The sequence below is a fragment of the Nyctereutes procyonoides genome, unplaced genomic scaffold (assembly GCF_905146905.1).
Source record: "Nyctereutes procyonoides isolate TBG_1078 unplaced genomic scaffold, NYPRO_anot_genome, whole genome shotgun sequence".
Lineage (NCBI taxonomy): Eukaryota > Metazoa > Chordata > Mammalia > Carnivora > Canidae > Nyctereutes > Nyctereutes procyonoides.
Window position 1 is genome coordinate 7,899,748 of NW_026575037.1, and position 20,600 is coordinate 7,920,347.

At 39.1% G+C, this 20,600-nt stretch overlaps 1 protein-coding gene across 3 annotated transcripts in view; it reads right to left on the reverse strand.

The window, feature by feature from the left end:
• Positions 1-15,031: 15,031 nt before the first annotated feature.
• Positions 15,032-20,600, reverse strand: part of HMCN1 (hemicentin 1) — a 454,683-nt gene continuing 449,114 nt past the window's right edge. For 2 of the 3 annotated variants that reach the window (XM_055319154.1, XM_055319153.1), the window contains 2 exons: positions 18,213-18,339; positions 15,032-16,438 (listed from right to left, as the gene is read on the reverse strand). In XM_055319154.1, the coding sequence (XP_055175129.1) occupies positions 16,072-16,438; positions 18,213-18,339 (494 nt within the window). In that variant the 3' untranslated portion in view covers positions 15,032-16,071. The remainder of the gene's footprint in view (positions 16,439-18,212; positions 18,340-20,600) is intronic. The other variant, XM_055319155.1, reaches the window with a different exon arrangement.

The window sequence follows — 20,600 nt, forward strand, 5'->3', positions numbered from 1 at the left end:
AAATGCATGTCCAGAGGCACATCTTTTTGTGGATGCAGCATATCTAGACCAGGTGTTTATCAGATCTTCTTTTCTAGGATTCAAAGTAGGCAAAACTGGTCACTATATGTAGAGATTCAGGAGCATTGCGTGGATGAATGTCTGACAATCACTCGTTTGCAGATCCTAGGAAGCCTGACACATGCAGTTTTGATTGTGTACCAGTGGATGTCACCCTTTGAACACACAACTGTGCTCTCAGACCCTCTTTGGAAAAGCCAGGCAGACACTCCACAGATGTTTATTTCTTTCTCCAGTGTGGGAAGTGATGTTGGTCTCCAGATGTCACCCATCATCATGGAGCCCTCCACACTGAATCTGCATCCAAGGGTAAAAAGAGGAATTGTGGAATGTTCGGCGAAGCATGCTTTTATCTATAGGAATGGTGTTCATTGATTGATGGAATTTGGGGAATGCCTCTTTGTGAATTAATATCATTTAAAAATGTTGTTTGGCTGTAATGGTAGTTGCTTCTTGGAAGGAAAGTAGGCAATTCAGGCACAGAAATGGGGAAAAGATTTACTTTTTACTTTTGGATCTGATGTTTGTGATTTTGTTTGTACTTTGTTAATAAAGATTAAAGAGTAGTAAAATAATATTTGGCAAAATCTTGATAGTGTACACTTTCTTATTTGAATTGTCTTATTACTGACTAAAGAAATTTCTATTCTGAAAAAAAGGAACACTGATAATATTCACTCAATGTTATTGATTTCCATTCAAAGTGGTCTTTCATTCAGACATCAATTCATATTCATTTATTTAAATTTTTATGATTCACTACCTATCTGTTGTTTGTTACATGGGTGCTGAGGTGCACTGGCAAATAAAAAACATAAGTTTTTAGGGACACCTGGGTGGCTGACTGATCCCAGTCAGTTAAGCATCTGCCTTCAGCTTAAGTCATGATCCCAGAGTCCTGGGATCGAGCCCTGTATCATGCCCCCTTGCTCAGCGGGAAGCCTGCTTCTTTTCTTCTCCCTCTCCCTCTGTGCTCCCTGCACCCCTAGAAGCACCGCCTGTCCCGCTCATGCTCTCTCTCTCAAATAAATAAATTAAAACCTTTTAAAAAAATGCAAGTTTTTAAAAGAGAACTCTAATAAAGATTAAAGAAACATGTCACCTTCAAAATGATCCTTAACTGATTTATACTTTGTAGGTAGATTTACAAATAGGTAAGTTTTCTATAAAATGTGCATATTTTATAATTTTATAAGAGTACAGTGTAGTGGGCAGCCCTGGTGGCGCAGCAGTTTAGCGAGTCCCGCATCGGGCTCTCTGCGTGGAGCCTGCTTCTCCCTCTGCCTGTGTCTCTGCCCCCCTCTCTCTCTCTCTCTGCATCTCTATGAATAAATAAAAATAAAATCTTTAAAAAAAAAAAAGAGTACAGTGTAGTATGAACTTGACAAAATCAAGTGTCTTCTACCTGGGAGTCCAAATTGATACAACCTGTTCTCAAAGCAATCTGGAGAGCTGTCTTAGAAACTATCAGGAGTTATCATAATTTTGACCCAGGAATTCCTCTTCTAGACATCATTCTTTTTTTCTTTTTTAAAGATTTACTTATTATTTATTCATTTGAGAAAAAAAGTGTGTGGGGGGTAGGGGCAGAATAGAGGGAGAGAGAGAGAATCCTCAAGCAGGGAGCCCAATGAGAGGCTCAATCCGAGGACCCTGAGATCATGTCTTGAGCAAACATCAAGAGTTGGCTGCTTAACCAACTGAGTCACCCAGGCGTCCCTAGAAATCATTGGTATGTGACAAAGATGTACTGTAGAAGTATATATAAGTAACAACTATCTATGTTGAAGAAAAATAAGAACCATTCCTTAGCAGATCAATGTGGCCAGGTTGTGGCAATTGGCAACACATGCGTACAAAGTTGCCTTGAGTACTCTGGCCATCCCTTCTCCTTTGGGTTGCTTTGCATCACTTGTGCTATATACAAAGTCTCTGGCAGGAGGATGGTAAAAGGTAAATTCTCTTTACTTTGACTTTTGTGTGTGTGGGCGACTAGATAAGACACCATGTGAACCTGCAATACTACACACGATGCACGATACTCCACGATGTAGGCAGAGAAATGTATATTAGGTAAAAAACTGATCCATTTTAATGACCTGATCTTAACTTTGTCGCATTTGCAAAGAACCTATTTCCAAATAAGGTCATTTTCACAGGTACTAGGAGTTAGGACTTCAACACATCTTTTGGGGGACAAAATTCAACCTATAACTAATACTCTCTTTCTTCTTTTTCTTTATATTTTCATTATCTTATTCTGTTCCATATTCTATAGCCTATTCCTTATTCCACTCTATACTGTGTGCCTGCACCTTCTGCTCTCACCACCTCCAAACTCTTTCTTATATTTATTTTAAGATTATTTCCATTATCCATACTCAGGTGAGAAAGATAAAATTTGAAATTTCTAAGTGTGACCAAAAATGAAAAGATTGTGAAATGCTCTGTTGAGTGGCTTTCAGCCTAAGGTGGGACCTAAACGCTTGGCTTGACCTTACCCTCACCATTCCTCCTTTCTGGACCTCAGCTTCCTCATGGGTAAAATGACCTTCAACTTTTCAGCCTGAAAAGTAATAATATGTGTGAACAAACTAGGGTAGCCAACATTTCTGAAACAGAGGTCTTTGATTAGGGGCGGAGATTAAGATAGCATAAAACAGCCCTACTGTTTGGCACACTGGAGTCTCCAGATAAACTGTGGTGCGTCTTCAATTCTCTATTGGAGCAGACATATCAACAATCTCTCTCTCTCTCTTTGCGTTTGGCTCACACTTCAAGGTTTCCTCCAACCCAACATCTGAAGCATCCTCTAAAGAATGGAAGAACTCTGGAAGCAGCAGTTTGAAAGAGACTACCAGGCCAACAGTCAAGTTCACTCTGTAGGTCTGGTCATTGTTTCTGTTGCAAATCAAAGGACGCCTATTTTTCATCTCCATACCACGTTGCCAAAGAGGTAATCATGACGAAGTGTTATGCTGTAAAGGAACAGCCCTACATCAGATGCATGTCCTTCTTTGATCCAACTGAGCCAGATGATAGTTATTTTACTGTCAAGAGAGCAACGACAAAAGGCCAGCCAATGCTGCAACATTTTGGCTGGGCGTGTGTCAATTGAGGACAGATGCCTATGTCTGTTCTAACTGGAGGCTAGGAGAGCTCAGTTTCATTTGTTCAGAGTCCAGATGTAGCAACTGGTGCTCAAAAATCAGTTTATGGGAACGAAGCTCCTGAGGTGTGAGAAAGATTAAAGTGTCTCCATTTTTTTTTTTAACCTTTAGTCTGTGAGATAATATTCTGAAGATAGGAGGTTGAGTGAGTGGAAAAAAGAAGTGGAAAGAAGCATTACTTCCTATTCATTCTCATTTGCTTTGAATGAAAGCTCGCTTTTGTGCTACCTGAGGAAAAGCACACGTGCTCTCTTTCTCTTTGTGTGTGTGTGTGTGTGTGTGTGTGTGTGTGGATGTATTTCCTTTATATATAATAGATATATTTCCTTTAATTGTAACATGTATATATGATATATATGTGTATATATATATACATATATGATATGATATATATGTATATATCATGTATTTATTTCTTTTTTTAAGAAACATTTTCCTAGAATGCGATCAGTAATTTGAATCGTGGAGAGTATTTCAAAGTGAAATAAAAAAATTGCAAACAAGATGGCTCGATGATATTTTACCCTTGCATTGACTCGCCTGAAACAAGTAGTTAGGAATCTTGTCACCTATTGGAATGGCTTTCCAAAAGCTGCTAAGTGCTCTATTTCCTTCTACAATTCTTCTACTATTGTTGGTACCTTTGCCCTCAGAACAGGAATGGAAAATTAACATGAAGACAAAACACCCCACGTATCAGCTGCAGCAAGGGCGCTATTTGCTTTTTAATGGTTATTTGGGCTTTGCTGGAGAATAGTTTGAGACAATCACATTCCTGGGACAGATAGTCTTGGTTTTCTGGTGCCAGTAAGTCCACCTCTAAATTCCTTGACTCTTTGCCAAGTGTCTGGTTCATTCTTATTTAAGACAGATGAGATTAAAACTCATTTGACTTCACCACCTAGAATAAGGAGCATTCATTCACTCATTTGGCTTTATAAAAAAAAAAAAAAAAAGAAATGAACGTTAGCAAACTACAGAACAATCCATTCTTAAATTTTCTATAACATTCCTCAGTTTGGGATGAGGACCAGCTTCCCAGGGTTGTTCTCATGAAGTCTAGCCCTTCTGGGTCCCTCAAAATAAATTCTGTTTCACATTACTCTGGACATAAAGTCGAAACTCCTTAAAAGGGTTTACGAGACGCTTCATACTTTGGCATCTGCTTACTTCTCCGGCCTCTTAGCCACACTGAACTCCTAACTCACCTCTGGCTTCTACAACATTGATGATTTCTTTAGAGAATGGCCTTTACCTACTGATTTGAAGAAACCTCCCCCCCCCCCCCCCTTGTAAGTAGGGCCAGCCCTAACCCAGAGGCAGCCCATCCAGGCGTCTTCCTGAAATTTTAGCAACTAAAAGCATTCTGTTTACAATAAGAAAACCGTTTCCCCCCCACACACCCTGATTGGAATGTCCCTGAATAGGTTCATGTTGACCCTCTGTGAAATCAACCTGGATGCCATGCGACTCCCGCGGTTCTTTTGTCTTTAGGCAGTTTCTTTCCTTTTGCCTTTAAAAGATCCCTGTAATTGCTAATCGGGGCTCTTCTCCTCCTCGGAGGCGGAGAGCCCGTTTGCGCAAACGTTCAATAAACCCTCTTGCTAATTGCATCTGCCTGTCTGGGGTCTGGGTCTCTGGGGCGTCCACCGGGCCACGTTGGCACCCGTGAGCCAGGGTCCAACAATTCTTTGTCCCTGTCCTTCTCCTTCCTTGTGACCTGGGTAACTCCTGGTCATCCATTGCACAGTGAAGCAAAGAGAAGGCAAAGATAATCTGGTTTTACGTTCTGGCTCTGCCACTTATTAACTACGTTAGGTTTGGGCAGGTTACCTCACTTTTTATGTCCCTGTTTCTTCACTTTAAGCTAAGGATACACCATGGTGCCTCCTGCAGGGGGTTGTTGAGTAATCATTAATTCAGGTCATACATGTAAAGTGTGTAGAGCTGTATCTGGCTCAGGAAGCGTTAGCTAATATTATTGTAATTCAGATTTTAGTTTAGTGTGACATTCCTTAGGGTCCCCTTCATCCTGGTTTAGGGACCCTACCTGTGCCTTAATTGTACCTTGTGTTTGTTCTTATCACGTCACTTACCATGCGGTGTTGTGGGTGGGAAAGGAGTCTATGCTGAGATGAGCCACCACAGTCCTGTTTATAGGTATTTCATACTGTCACCACAGAGTGATTAGACTTTGTTCACTTTTCACTCTCTCTTGTATTGAATATTCAAGTCACTTAAAGAATGCCCCTTAAATTCCCAAGCCAATAACCTGCAAAGATACCACATTAAAAAGCTTAGTTTTCAGAGGAGGACAAGATGAAAACCATGTCTGTGAACCATCATTTCTTTCCCTCCTGGGCCCACAGAACTTCTTTTCACAAGCTGATTCAGGAGAGTGAATCTGAAAGCTGTTTCCTTCCTTTGGCACATTACACATTCCTTCTACCACTTTGTCTTGAAAGGAGGATGCCTTGTGTGCATTATGGCGAACTTCTACCTCTGTCTTCCAGCTCGGCCTCACATGTGGTGGAAAATACTACAGAGGTACGCAGTGTCCGGATGAGCACTCATGTCTCACCACACATCTTTTATTACTGCTTCTAATGCTACTGTCCACATCCTGGAATGCCATAGGAGACACACAAAATCTTGCCAAGCTAGGATCATTTGGTGCTGGTAAATGGCTGTGTTTTAGGTGCTGAACATACTGGGAGTCAGGAGTATGAGAAGCTTGACTGCCTGAACACATAAGAGAAGGCCAGGAAAGCAAGGGAGCACAGAGTCGCTCTTATGAATGTTTTCAGACATCGTGGAATGTGTGGACCAAACATCTGGGAAAATGGACTGAATTTTTCATTTGTCATCCAGATGTTTCTATGTAGTGCCTCCAGTTTCTTTAATCTCCTTTTTTGTCTCCTTGACACCAAAACAGCTGATCTGTTTAGTGACCACTCTTCTCTTGTCCTCTTGTCTCTCACTAAATTTTTTATTTGGTTTTACCCTGAGCTCCCAAGCTCTTGTGCCTGTGTTTCACTTAACTGTTAACTCTTCTAACAGTTCTGGTACTGCGGTCCGCGTGCAAGTGAGCCCGAAGCATTGCCTGAAGATAACACAGCCTGGCAGAAAATTGGCAGTTTTAAGTCTCATTGGCCATAACCTCAGGGATCTTTATTTTGGAGACAAAGATGCCATCAAGAAGGGCTTCTGAGAAACTTTCAAGTGCCTTAAGTGACTACTCAACAGAGAAGGCTTTTTCCTTCCCTCTACGGGTAGGCACATCAATAAAATGTTCCCCACTAACCCCAACTATGTTAGGCATATGTATATTCACCCTACATTAATGAAATATTCTTTGTTTTTGAAAGATTTTTATTTATTCATGAGAGACACACACAGAGAAAGAGAGAGAGAGAGAGAGTGAGAGAGAGAGAGAGAGAGGCAGAGATGTAGGCAGAGAGAGCAGCAGAGAGAGAAGCAGGCTCCGTGCAGGGAGCCCGATGTGGGACTCGATCTTGGGACTCCAGGATCACGCCCTGGGCCGAAGGGAGGTGCTCAACCGCTGAGCCACCCAGGCATCCCATTACTGAAATATTCATTTGGTTCTCTTGTATGTCAGGCACTGTGCTAAGTGCAGAAGATAGATTATTACCAAATACATTGGTAGGGAGTTGGAAGAAGAATCATGTAAACAGATAATTACTACATACTATTGTTATAAATGGATTGTGTACCCTCCTATTGCTCATCTATTGAAGCACTAACCCCTAATACCTCAGAATATGACTATATTTGGAGAGATGGCCTTTACAAAGGTGTTTGAGTTGAAATGAGGTCATTAGGGCAGGCCTTAACCAGTCTAATTGGAATTCTCATAAGAAGAGGAATTTTGGACACACAAAGAGAAACCAGGGTCATGTGTGCCCAGAAGGATGACTATGTGAAGAAGTTAGGATGTTAATTTTTTAACATTAAAAAATGTGTACTTCAATAAGTATAAAGTAGATACAAGTGTCCATCTAATTATATATATATATATTTTTTTTTTTCAGAATGTTTATAAAGTTGTTCAATGTACAATTTCTCCTTTGTCATTGTGGAAGGTTTCTTTTCTCATCCTCAGTACCTGACTTCTAAGGCCAATTTTTTTTCTACTTTTCTTTTCAAAAAAATTTATTTAAATTCAATTAATTAAATATAATGTATTATTTGTTTCAGAGGTAAAGTTCAGTGATTCATCAATCTTATATAACACTCATTGCTCATGACATCATATGCCCTCTTTAATGTCCATCATCCAGTTGCCCCATCCCCCCACCCCCCACTCCTCCAACAACCCTTGGTTTGTTTCCTATGATTAAGAGTCTCTTACGGTTTGTCTCCCTCTCTGATTTCATCTTGGTTTATCTTTTCCTTTCTTCCCCTATAGTCCTCTGTTTTGTTTCTTAAATTCCACATATGAGTGAGATCATATGATAATTCTCTTTCTCTGATTGACTTATTTCGCTTGGCACAATATCTTCTAGTTGCATCCACATTGTTGCAAATGGAAGTTCTTTATTGTAAAGACAATTATTTTGTCTGATGGCAAGCAGCAGTCTTACCAGCAGTGATTATTCTGAACCTCCTATTGGTGCTAAGAAGTGGAGCATTTGATGGAATGAACAGAAGGGTGAAAAGCTGGGGATTCTATTTGGTGTGTTCTCTTTCTTTGAGTTTCCTCCCTTGAGTTCCACAATCTGTTCTGAATTCTATAGTCCATCTCTCATGCAACTGTGGAAGTCTCAGGAAAAAAAAAAGCTCAAAATGTCTCTTAGTCTGATTTTGGTGAGGTCCTTGGCCCTATTCATAGTGAAAGTGGAAGGTGTTCCAGCTCAAGAGCAGTCTGTACTACTATCTTAACTTTGCTTATCTGTCTATGTAAACCATTTGTGACTGGGTGGCAGATAGTTGGTTGAGGGTCTTGGTTGCTGGCTTAATATTATTTCTACATCACTTGAAGGTATTATTGTAGGTCAGAGAGAGAGAGAGGGAGAGAGAGAGAAAGAGAGAGAGAGAGAGAGAGACATCCTGATAGAACATGATTCTGTTACCGAGTGCAGGCTGACATGGAATGAGGGAGAGGATGCGGTGAAGATGTGTCATGGCCAGTGTGAAGGTTGAGGTGGTGCAAGTGGGGAGGGAGGAGCTCATCCAGAAACCACTGTGAAGAACTTCCAAATTCCCAGGCGGTCCCCTCTGAGAATGGAGAATTTGAAACAGAATCTTGGCAGAGGAACGGGATGATTGGGAAACTACAATCTTTCTGACCAGTTACATGTTCTACTGCTGCTCCAGCTTGGCGGTGAGCTTTCTGACTCAGTGCAGAGAGAAGTGATTACATACTGAAAACTTGGCCTCAGCTTGTCCCCTCCAAGGACCTCTGGGACATTGCAGTTAATCAGCAGACTGGTCATCAAGGGTCACTTGACATTTTGAAAATGTGTTTTAGATACCTGGGCAAGTCTGTTGATACATTCTATCAGCGTCCCTATGGAGTTGGAACAACCTGTGGCCAATGGGACATGTTAGACACTGCCTCCACACATGGAACCACTTTATTTGGGAGCCTGGGCCAGAGCACGATGAGCTCGTCTGTATCCTGCTGTCTGACTCAGAGGTGGGGGAAACTGGAAACATCAGGACAATGTGGATTACAAGCCTGAGGATTAGACATACTCGGAACCTGAAAGCCAGTAGGACAACAATGTTCAGTGCACAAGGACAGCCTCTTAGTGTCAGAAAAATCATGTAACAACTAAAGACTTTCTGTTTGTCCCATTGGGTCAAAGTGCATTACTGTCATCAGGAACTTTCTTAGAGTAGCTAGAACACAGGGCTTCTCTTTGGGCTTGCATCAAATAATACTTATCACCCCAATATACACACATACACACACGCTCATCCACCTGTAGGCACATTCCTCTGTGAAATCAGTTAAAAATGGACATAAGTTTGAAAAAGAGAAAAACAGGTCTCAACAAGAAAGGAAAATAAAAGAATAGGGCATTACCCATATCTCCTAGTGCATAGTGAGTAGGAATTCGTGTGTTGGTTGAATGACTGTAAAACCTTCGGAATGTAAAAACATTTTTCTTTTTTAAAGACTGCTAGTGGAGCAAACATTTTTTTCCCTTTCACACATCTTCCTAGTAAGATTCATCCTCCCTGTCCCCAGTGACACCAGTGCTACCCTCTTATCCCCCAGCCACCGAAAGCACCGAAAACACAGAACCCAGGGCAATGCCACTCTTTCAGAGACTTCTTCAACTTGTAGCCCTTTATCTCTAGTGCCTACATAGTTTCTGGTAGAATGAGAAATGACAATATGGTAACAATAGCTAAGAAGAAGCACTGCGTTAAGGGTTTCATAGAAAATGTATCTTTCAATTCTGAGGAAGTAGAATAACCCCATTTTAAGGTTTAGAGATTAACTTGTGTAAGATGATGCTAATAGGAAATGGAACTGGCTGTTCATCCAACTCCAGAATCTATGTTTGTAACCATTTTCCTGTGATTCAGGAATAGTTTTTATCCCTCCAATTTGATCTAGAAATTCAATATAATCTCTATCAAAATCCTAAGGCATTTTTTTGCAGAAATTGACAAGTGGATCCTGAAATTTATGTAGAAATGTAAGAAACCCGATATAGTCAAAATACTCCTGAAAAGGAAAAAAAAAAAAAAGAGGACTTTCATTTCTAGTTTACAAAACTTACTATAAAGTGATAGTAATCACTTTTTAGTCAATTGGTTTTTGACAACAATGCCAAGACAATTCAATAAGGTTAGCCTTTTCAAAACTGATAGTAGGACAACTTGATATCCATAGGCAATACAATGAATTTAGACCTTTCTCTCCTTTCATACACAAAAATTAAATCAATGTATCATAAATCTAAACAGAAGAGCTAAAATGCTAAAGCATTTAGAAGAATAGAGGAGAAAACCTTAAGGTAGACAAACACTTCTTAGCTAAAACACAAATGCATAATCCATTAAAAAAATGATAAACTGGACTTAATGAAAGTCAAAATTTTTGCATTTCAAAAGAAAATGAAAAGATAAGCCACTGACTGGGAAAAATATTTGCAAATCAGGTATCTGATTAAGAATTTATATCTAGAACATATAAAAACTCTTACAACACAATAATAATAAGTCAAATAACCAATTCAAAATGGGTAACACATTTGGATAGATATCTTGCCAAAAAATATATCCAAATGGCCAATGAGCTCATGAAAAAAAAATATGCTCAACATCACCAGTCAGTAGGGAAATGCAAACTAGAATGCTCACTAGAATAGAAAATAATGTGTGTTGGTGAGGAGATGGAGAAACTAGAATCCTCATAGATTACTAAAAAGAATATAAATAGTACAATCGCTTTGAAAAATAGTCTGACAATTTCTTTCAAATTTAAACATAAATTTACATTTAAGTCTTTAATGTGGGCACCTCTTGAATAGATACCTAGGTGTAAAATTCCTAGGTTCTTGGGAATCTATGCAAGGGAAATGAAAGCCTATGTCCACACATGTAAATTCTCACAGCATTATGATTCATAATAGTCCCAAGCTGGAAACTGAGGAATAGATCAATAAAAGTGGTGCATTCACACAATGGAATCCTATTCAGCAATAAAGAGGAATGAAATACTGATAATATGGATGAACCTCAAAGAAGATTATGCTAAGTGGAAAGAGCCAAATGTAAAGGACCACATATTATATAATTCCATTTATATAAATGATCTAGAAAAGGTCAATCTATAGAGACAGAAAATAAATGACTGGTCGATTGCACTTTGAGCAGACTTTTGTTATAATTATATTGAATTATAGTTCATTTTTACATATGAATTCTTACCGGGCTATATGTATCTTTGAATTTTTTTGTATTCCTCATGTTTATCAGTAAGCCTAGTACATAATAAGCATTTGACATATACCTTTTGAACAAATAAATAAATGAATGATTTCTATGGATAGCCTTGAATTTAATGATAAACCTTGGCCCTCTTTTGTATAAATTGAGCCAATCTATCAGTCATCCTTGTATATAGTGTGTGGGACACATATTAATTATACTGCTGTGCTAAGAGCAGTGCAGGATTAAGAGATGACTCAGATCCAAAGCCGCTGCTGTCTTCTTTTAGAAAATTTAAAATTATTTATTTTTGTTTCAAGTTTTTACTTAAATTCTAGTTACTCAGTATTATATTTGTTTCAGGAGTAGAATCTAGTGATTTGTCACTTACATACAACACCCAGTGCTCCTCACAGTGCCCTCCTTCATCCCCATCACCTCCCCTCCAAACCCTTAGTTTGTTCTCTATAGTTGAGTCTTTTTCTTGGTTTGCCTTTCTTTCCCCGCCCCCCACCCATGTTCATTTATTTTGTTTCTTAAATTCCACGAGTGAAATCATATGGTCTTTGTCTTTCTCTGACTTATTTCGCGTAGCATAATACACTCTAGCTCCATCTATGTCATTTCAAATGGCAAGATTTCATTCTTTTTGATGGCTAATATCTTATTATATATATAATATATATATATAATAACTTCTTTATCTTTTCATTAGTCAGTGGACACTTAGGTTCTTTCCATAGTTTGGCTATTGTTGATAATGCTGCTATAAACATCAGGGTGAATGTGTCCCTTCAAATCAGTATTTTTGTATCCTTCAGGTAAATACCTAGTAGTGAATTCCTGGATCATAGGGTAGTTCTACTTTTTTTTTTAAGATTTTATTTATTTATTCGTGAGACACACACACACACACACAGAGGCAGAGACACAGGAGAGGGAGAAGCAGCCTCCATGCAGGGAGCCTGACACAGGACTCGATCCCAGGACTCCTGGATCACGCCCTAGGTCAAAGGCAGGCCCTAAACCGCTGAGCTACCCAGACGTCCCTAGGGTAGTTCTATTTCTAACTTGAGGAAACTTCATACTCTCCTCCAGAGTGGCTGCACCAGTCTGCATTCCCCCCAACAGGATAAGAGAGATCCCTTTTCTTCACATCCTTGGCAACACCTGTTGTTTCCTCTGTCATTAATTGTAGCCATTCTGACAGGTGTGAGGTGAAACCTCACTGTAGTTTTGATTTGTATTTCCCTGATGATGAGTGATGTTGAGCATCTTTTCATGTGTCTGTTAGCCCTCTGGATGTCTTCTTTGAAAAATATCTATTCATGTCTTCTGCCCATTTCTTGACTGGATTACTTGTTTTTTGGATGTTGAATTTGATAAGTTCTTATGTATTTTGGATACTAATTCTTTATTAGATATGTCATTTACAAATACCTTCTCCCATTCTGAAGGTTGCCTTCTATTGCTGTCTAGTAGACAAGAGAATGCAAGTGCCAAGCAACCATAATACAAAGAACAAGGTTAGAAGTGACACAATAAAGGTACACAGAAAGATGTGTGAGTTCAAATACAGAAGAGAGCTCTTTTAGGTCAGGAAAGACTGGATTAAAGGGTCAGGAAAGACTGGATGGAGGATTAGGCATTAAACAGAGCCTTACAGCTGGGTCAGGGTAGAGTACATGGAGTTGGGAAGGACAGCATGCTGATAAGTGAAAATAGAAGAACTTACTGGCTCATCAGAAGTGTGTAGCACCATCACATGCAAACAGCACGTGCAAGGGAAGAACTAGAAAATGAACGTTGTGAAGGTAAGTTGAAGTCTAGTTGTGGGGAAATTTGGGCTCACCTCTAGTGATCTTTTGTGAGAACAAAAACATTTCAGTTCTTGAGAACTTCCAGATAACCGGTTAAATTTTCAGTCCTTTTAATTTTAGTTGACCTAATCATGCTTTTAAACCTCAACCTCCAGGACAGGAAAGGTAGAGTGAATTTTTAAAGTGGCATCAAATTTCATTCTTTCTGGTTCATGGTGGAAGGTCAACTAGTATTACTTAAATATCAAGTCAGAACCCTATAATGCTAATAGCTGGTTTCCCATTGATGATTTTCAAGGATGAGTGATAACTGCAGCTACACTAACATCCAGAGATAAGGTCCCAATTTAGTGGTAGATGTGAAGATACTTTGTCAAAGCAGCAACCCAGGAATCTGTGGTTCACATTCACATTGCAATTATAATGCTTGGATGTAAGCAAATGTTTCTGAAGAAGCTGAGAGGGGTTTCCTTATTCAAAATATTGACAAGTGGTATGGCTTTGTAGTTAGTGCACCTGGGTTCCCTACCAGTGATGCGACTCTGCAGGAAGTTAATTTCTTTGAACTTCAGCATCCTTAGCTGCAAACATGGTTATAATTTTTGTTTTGGTATCGTGCAGTGCTACTCAGACTATCTGTGGTTAAGGGATCAGATTTTAAAAAATTTGTTGTAGATGGTTACTTTAAAAATATAGTATATATGAATTATTGAAAAACACTCTAAAATACAAGCTTTTTTTTTTTTTTTTGGTTTTGTTATTGAATTCTAAAGACATAAATCTGGTTGTAGGCCTAGAAGCAGCAAAAATTGAGAAGGGTTGGTCCTGAGAAAGCTCAGAGTCTCTTTTAAGGGCTTCAGAAAAGGCCATTACAGGTTGTTTAGACAAAGGAGACTAACTTCCTCAGACAGAGAAGAAGGGTTGTTTCTGTTGGCAGAGAAGACACATCAGATTTGGAGTTCAAGGTTTCCAGCTTCATCAAAATCTGCTCCTATATCTTTATTCCAAGTTGTGGGGTCATACCTTCCTTCCTTCCTTCCTTCCTTCCTTCCTTCCTTCCTTCCTTCCTTCCTTCCTCCCTTCCTTCTGATTTTATTTATTTATTTGACAGGAGGAGAGAGAGAGAGAGCGCACATGCAAAAGCAGGGAGAAGCAGACTCCCCACTGAGCAGGGAGCCTGATGCAGGGCCTGGATCATGAGCTGAGTTAAAGGCAGACGCTTAACCAACTGAGCCACCCAGACTCTGTTATTGTACTTCCTTTTCATTTTTTTAAAATCATATTTCCTTTTCAATCAGTGCTCTAACTTAAACACCAGAGAACCTGTGAGATTAGGAACTAAATTTGTACTGTAATCTATTCATTGTCAGAATTAGGCCTTTGGTTTGATTTTCAGAAAATCTGGCTTGGCAGTTCTAGGAAATAAAGGTTTCCTTCAGATCAACATTCAACTTCATAACTTCATATCCTTTTTGCAGAACTTCAGTTAAGAATTTAAAGCCCTCAACTCATTATTTTCTTTCCTCATGTTCTCCAGTGTACTTTCAAGCAAGCAACCATTTCTTTTTTTTTTTTTAAGATTTTATTTATTTATTCAGAGAGAGAGAGAGAGAGAGAGAGAGAGGCAGAGACACAGGCAGAGGGAGAAGCAGGCTCCATGCAGGGAGCCCGATGTGGGACTTGATCAGCCTGATGTGGGACTTGATCCTGGGTCTCCAGGATCACACTCCAGGCTGCAGGTAGCGCTAAACCGCTGCGCCACTGGAGCTGCCCAACAAGCAACCATTTCTTGATTAGAAATGCCTACTGGTGAGAATGTAAGCATTATTTTGGCACTTCATCCCAAGAACAACCAGAGTTCACTTTACCACTTGAGATAGGTTATTAGTACCATTAAATCTGAGTATATCACAGAACTAATTAAACTTAACTCAGATCTAATTCAGAGGATTCATTTAAAGTCTGTTTCTGTCAGGGTATGTATGACATACACATAGGAGCATATATGTGAATATAAACTTTAACACCTAGGATAGCTGTAAGGAAACAAATTCTAAGTTTTCAAAAAGGTTAAGAAAAGGGATGTGAAAATTTTATTTAGGCTGGTTTTACTGTAACATTGTTTTTTGTTTTATAAAATAGTCCATCAAGATATTATATAGAAAATACGCCAAGGTAATATATATACATTTCATAAAAATAGAATACATCTTGGCAATTGCTTCCAGAGTCTGTTACCACCATGTACAGTGTATTGACATCGACATTTATGTTAATCTGAACATATATGATTTTTAAGAAAACAAAGAAAACTGTCCCCTTGGTATTTGTAACGGTTGTTTTCAACTGACAGGAAAATACAATGCTGGAATGTAAAGTTATGGAGCTAACTGAAAGGAAGATTATATCAAAGATCCATGCTATGAACAATCATCTGAGGACAAAGTAGTATAAGTTTCTATTATCATAAATGGTTCAGCTCACTTCACAAAATCACTGAAAATAATATCCTTATTTTGGATGTTTAGTCAGTGAGAACACTATTTGGTATCAAAGAAACATTCTAGAAGCCACGCTATATTTCAAAATGAGTGCTGTTTCTTTTTTTTCTTAAGATGAAAATAAGTGTAAAAGTCCCATTTTAAAATATCAATACTTAAAAAAGTATCTTCATAAGTTACTTAATAACTTTGATCAAAATATATAGCAATCAGTTTTATTATTCTAAAAAATGGCTAAATGCTCAAAAATCCACTTGGCTTCGAGTGAATTTTTTTTTTTTTAAAGGAAAATGATCTTAGCTACTATGCTACTATAAAACATCACTGATATGTCCTCTTGATGTTCAGAATAATCTTTGGAAAGTAACTGCTCCAGTGTAATAAATAAAGAGAATAATAAGGGACTTTTCTAGACCTTACCAAAAGACATGACCATGGTGGGATCATGAAAATACCTCAGCAGTACCAAGGAAGGCACACAAAACAGAGCATAGCACCATTTTCAAGTTGCCAAGATTGGCTCCTGTTCAGGAGACGGTAATCTGGAAGGGGACTTGATTCCCATGATTAATGCAGTTTAAATATGTGGATTAGGCTCTGGCGAGCTTCTTAGTATGGATAGGCAGACACAGCTATATAAACTATGAATGTGGTCTGATACTCAATGGTCCCATTGGCACTGTAGGAGGCGGCTCGAACCCTCATGCGGTAGGTGTCTGGTTCTCGCAATGGTCGTGTTGTGTATACCACTCCTTTCAGGTTTTCATCCCTTAAGGCGAAAGGAACATTCTGTTCCTCATCTACCATGAGGAAAGTTGTCCTGGGATGCATCACTCCATCCTGCGTGTATGCTACCAGCCGGATTAAATCTTGATTGGCGGCTATTCCAAATGGGAGGGAGACAAGTTTGTATTCCAAGGCATATGGGCTCAAAGCACATTCCAAATCATTGGGTGGACAGTTCTTGAGACAGAACCTAAAGACAGAAAACACATGAAGTGCATATTGTTATCTGGCTTGGAAGGAGGAGAGGGCATGAGGCAGATGACCATGATCCATGACAACTTGTAGGCATTCCAGGCAGTAGACAGTCTGACTGCAAGAGCAATAAGCCCACCCCATGTTCTATGTCACTAACTCAAACCAGATGCCAGATGCCTATGACAGTAGCTGGTCTAGAGTCAAGTATCTATTTCTCATTTTCATTAAAATCAGAAGTTTCTGAACCACTGCAGTAAGTATGAGTACTACAAGAGTGTCTTTACAATGAAAAGCTCATTTGGGAAATAGAAGCATCTATACATCTACTGGAAACAAGTAGTTTTTAAAGAGAGGACACAGCTATTTTTAAACTGTAACATCAGTCCTAAGGCTGATAGCTCAAGTAGAATTCATGGATATTTGGTTTATTTTCCTAAAAATAATAAAAGGTCAGTTAATGAAGATTCCTGGGGGGGGGGGGAGAATGCTCTTCCTTTTGTATTTGTTTTCCACATTACTTTAGATTAAAAATAAAATTTTTTTTTCAGAGCCCACACTAGCTGTTTTTGAGGCATCATGACTTTCATTCACATTTATTTATTTATTTATTTATTTATTTATTTATTTATTTATTTATAAGATTTTATTTATTTAATCATGAGATACACACAGAGGCAGAGACACAGGCAGAGGGAGAAGCAGGCTCCACGCAGGGAGCCGGACATGGGACTCGATCTGGGGTCTCCAGGATCACACCCTGGACTGAAAGGTACGCTAAACCGCTGAGCCACCCCGGCTGCCCACATCATGACTTTTAAACTATCTGCCAGAGATCACTGGTAATGGAGAATATAATTTAAAAAAAATATTCAAAGGACCATTTTTCTGAAGATATGGATTCTTCAGTCATAGTATTTTTGGGATATTTCTTATGTCAATATTTTTAATCTTCTCCCTCCCCTTCCTATTCCCTTCCTATTCCCCCTAAAGCAATTCTGAATAGGTTTTTGCTGGATCCGAGGCACTCCACACTTGATCATGTTACAGTAATTTGGTAGTCACTGCTGAGAAGAAAAACAAAGTGTGAACTCCAACCAGCTTTGGGTTTCAGAACCACTTTCTTATTAGCAGGTCCTATTCATGATGACCATTATCTCTGTTTTCAAGCACACCTGTTGACTTGGTACTTGAACAGAGTATGCCATTTTTGTACGAAGAGGGAGAAAACAGAAGAGTAGTTTATTTGGAACCCAGAAGATAGTGTTTCAGACAGCAGAGAATGTAAGCAAGACCATATACGAGCAGACAGACTGTTGACTCATCCTTGCTCATCTCCATTCTCTCATGGAGTCCTGGTGAGTCATCACAATTACAGCCAGGGTACTTCCTGGAATTCTCTAAGTGCTGAGAGCCCTTAAAACCCAGAGGCAACAAAAACAGAAACTAGGAAATGTCAAAAGAGGTCAGGTTCTATCACCCCACAAAATGCTCACTGCTGCGGCAGAGTTCTCAATGTGGCATGGTGGATTACATACTGGGGAGACACTCCGGGAAGACTCTGGCAGCCAACAGTGATCGTTTAGGCTACAGTGGCTGCTGCAGGATGAGCTCATTTCATACCCATTCATTGAGGAAGGAACACACTGTAACTCCATATACCCCTGGGGTTATTGACTTCCTATGAGTTATATACAACTGTAGACATGGTATATTGGTGGAGGAGAGAAGGCTTTTCAAAAATATTTTTGAGAAGAGAAGGGAAGACATACCCTGAAACAGGATCCCGTTGGTAGTTGGGTGGACAGGGTGTATCAATGCACTGGTAGCTTCCTCTCATGTTGAAGCACATGCGATTGGGCCCACAGCGCACACTCTGCTCCAGACACTCATCAACATCTAGCAACAGCACAAAGGAACACGCAGCATCAGCAACTCAAGTCTGAGCAAGACATAAGGTTAGGTGTTGTGGGTATTTGACCAGAATGGCAAATCCCCACGAATGAATTCGGTAACCATACGTAAGCTTCTTGAACCACAACATGAGGATCCTGATACCTGGTGTGCTATTTCCCATACTGCTTTAAGGATAATTTTTAACATTTGTGAAGGGATATTGAAAAATAAAAGCTATTTGAGCTTTTAGAAGGGGGGCTATTAAATATATAGCAACTCTGGTGCCTTTATATTTGGAAAATAGAGTGCATTTGAGTTTTGTAAAGCAAATAATACTTTAAATTCAAGCTAAAAATTTAAAGGACACTTATGAGCCTTTCTGTAAAGGAAGAACCTCTTTAAAATGTGAATGATCCTTCCTGGTATTTTGTTTTAGAAGTTCAAAATGTTGAATGGGAGGTAGGGTAGTAGAAATCGAAGGAGTCAAGTTATAAATTCAGGTCAGTCTGATCTTGTGGAGAGAGACAGAATTTAGAAAAAAATCCCTCAGGATCAAATGAATGACCCAAGAACCACAATCCAAATTGAATCTAATCTGAACTGTGGAGAATCCATCCTCAGGTGTTATGGGGGTGGGGTGCCCTTTCTAGGGTAATAGCTCCCCTTTGGGTAGTGGGGAAACACACAAATGAAATACTATTTTGTTTTTTCTATACAAAGTTGTTAAAACACACTTAAATCACTATTAATTAAGAAACATCAAGATGGACCTAAAGGCAACTTTTTTGAGCTTTATTCATGAGACACACACACACACACACACACACACACAGAGAGAGAGAGAGAGAGAGAGAGAGAGAGAGAGAGAGAGAGAGAGAGAGAAAGGCAGGGTCAAAGGCTGAGGGAGAAGCAGGCTCCCTACAGGGAGCTTGATGTGGGACTCAATCCCTGGTCTCCAGGATCACGCCCTGGGTCAAAGGTGGCACTAAACCACTGAGCAACCGGGGCTGCCTAAAATGAATGTTTTTGAGTTTAACTTAGGGTCCATATTCTGAACACCAGGGCATTTGTAAATGAAAATCTTTTAGTGTGTGGACATATAGTATATGTGAGAGAGACACAGACAGGGATAGAGAGAGAGAGTACAACATTGAGATTGATGGATTTTTTGGAAAGAGTGTCCACAGAGTTCTACAAAATTTTTAAGGGATTTTGAGATCCTAATGTTAAGAACCGTATTTTAGAGCAATCGTTTCCAACTGTGGTACCTGCATTCCCCTGATAGTGCATGGAAGCTTTCCTGCAGTATGAGAGCAGGCAAATATATCAGGGAATCATTTCCATTCAGAAACTTATGCCCCCTAAGTTCTCCTTCCTAAAAGCATTCTATCCTGAGAACTTCCTGTCCCCATTCCCATTTTATATCCTTCTGCTTTACAAAAAAAGGGGTCTCCATGAACCCCTAGTCTGTTTATGATACTAGATGCAAAATGCTTCAAGGCACATGTGAAGGGTGAGAAAACTGGTTATTCATACTGATGGTGGCAGGCCTTATTTCATTGTAGCTACAAACCAATGGTCTGAGCTCTCTGTTTTAAATTAAATTTCAGAATTGAGCTAGTTGTCATGTGAACACCTACTAACACTTTTACTTGAACAGAAAAATGACCTTAAGACTTTTTTCTGACCGTCATGCTGGTTGGTTTAACAATGACTACAGGCTTTAAAATTATATAATAATCATTCCTCATTAACCAGGCTATTTATAGCTCCAAAATATTGATGAAAATATATTTAAAGCACATGTACATCAAAGCCAGAATCCACATCTTTACAATTTAGATATGATAAGAAATTTTAAAAGTCAGCTTTAAAAAGTATGAAGTATAAAGTTTTCAATTTTTTTTTGGAGTAGACAAGCAAAAAATTTGAAGACTACTTACTTTTTAGATAGAATCTTAAGTTAATTGGCTGCATGTAGGTACTTGTAATATTCCTCCTTCTTTACTGTGTGAATAAACATAGATCCTGATGTACAGGAGGGAACATTACAATTAATTGGGCCCAAATTAGTTTTCTGCAGAGGTAGGACCTAAAGGTCAAGTGTACTTCCATTATGGAATTGGTGCAGACACCAGTGGGCATGTGAAACTATTGTATCATTTCATAGTAGTAAGTGATTTGGCATCTGCTAAATGGTATGTATGTTAGATTTGTGTTAAAGTTGTAAGTTCTTTTGTGAGTTCTTAAATAACTTGAAAAAC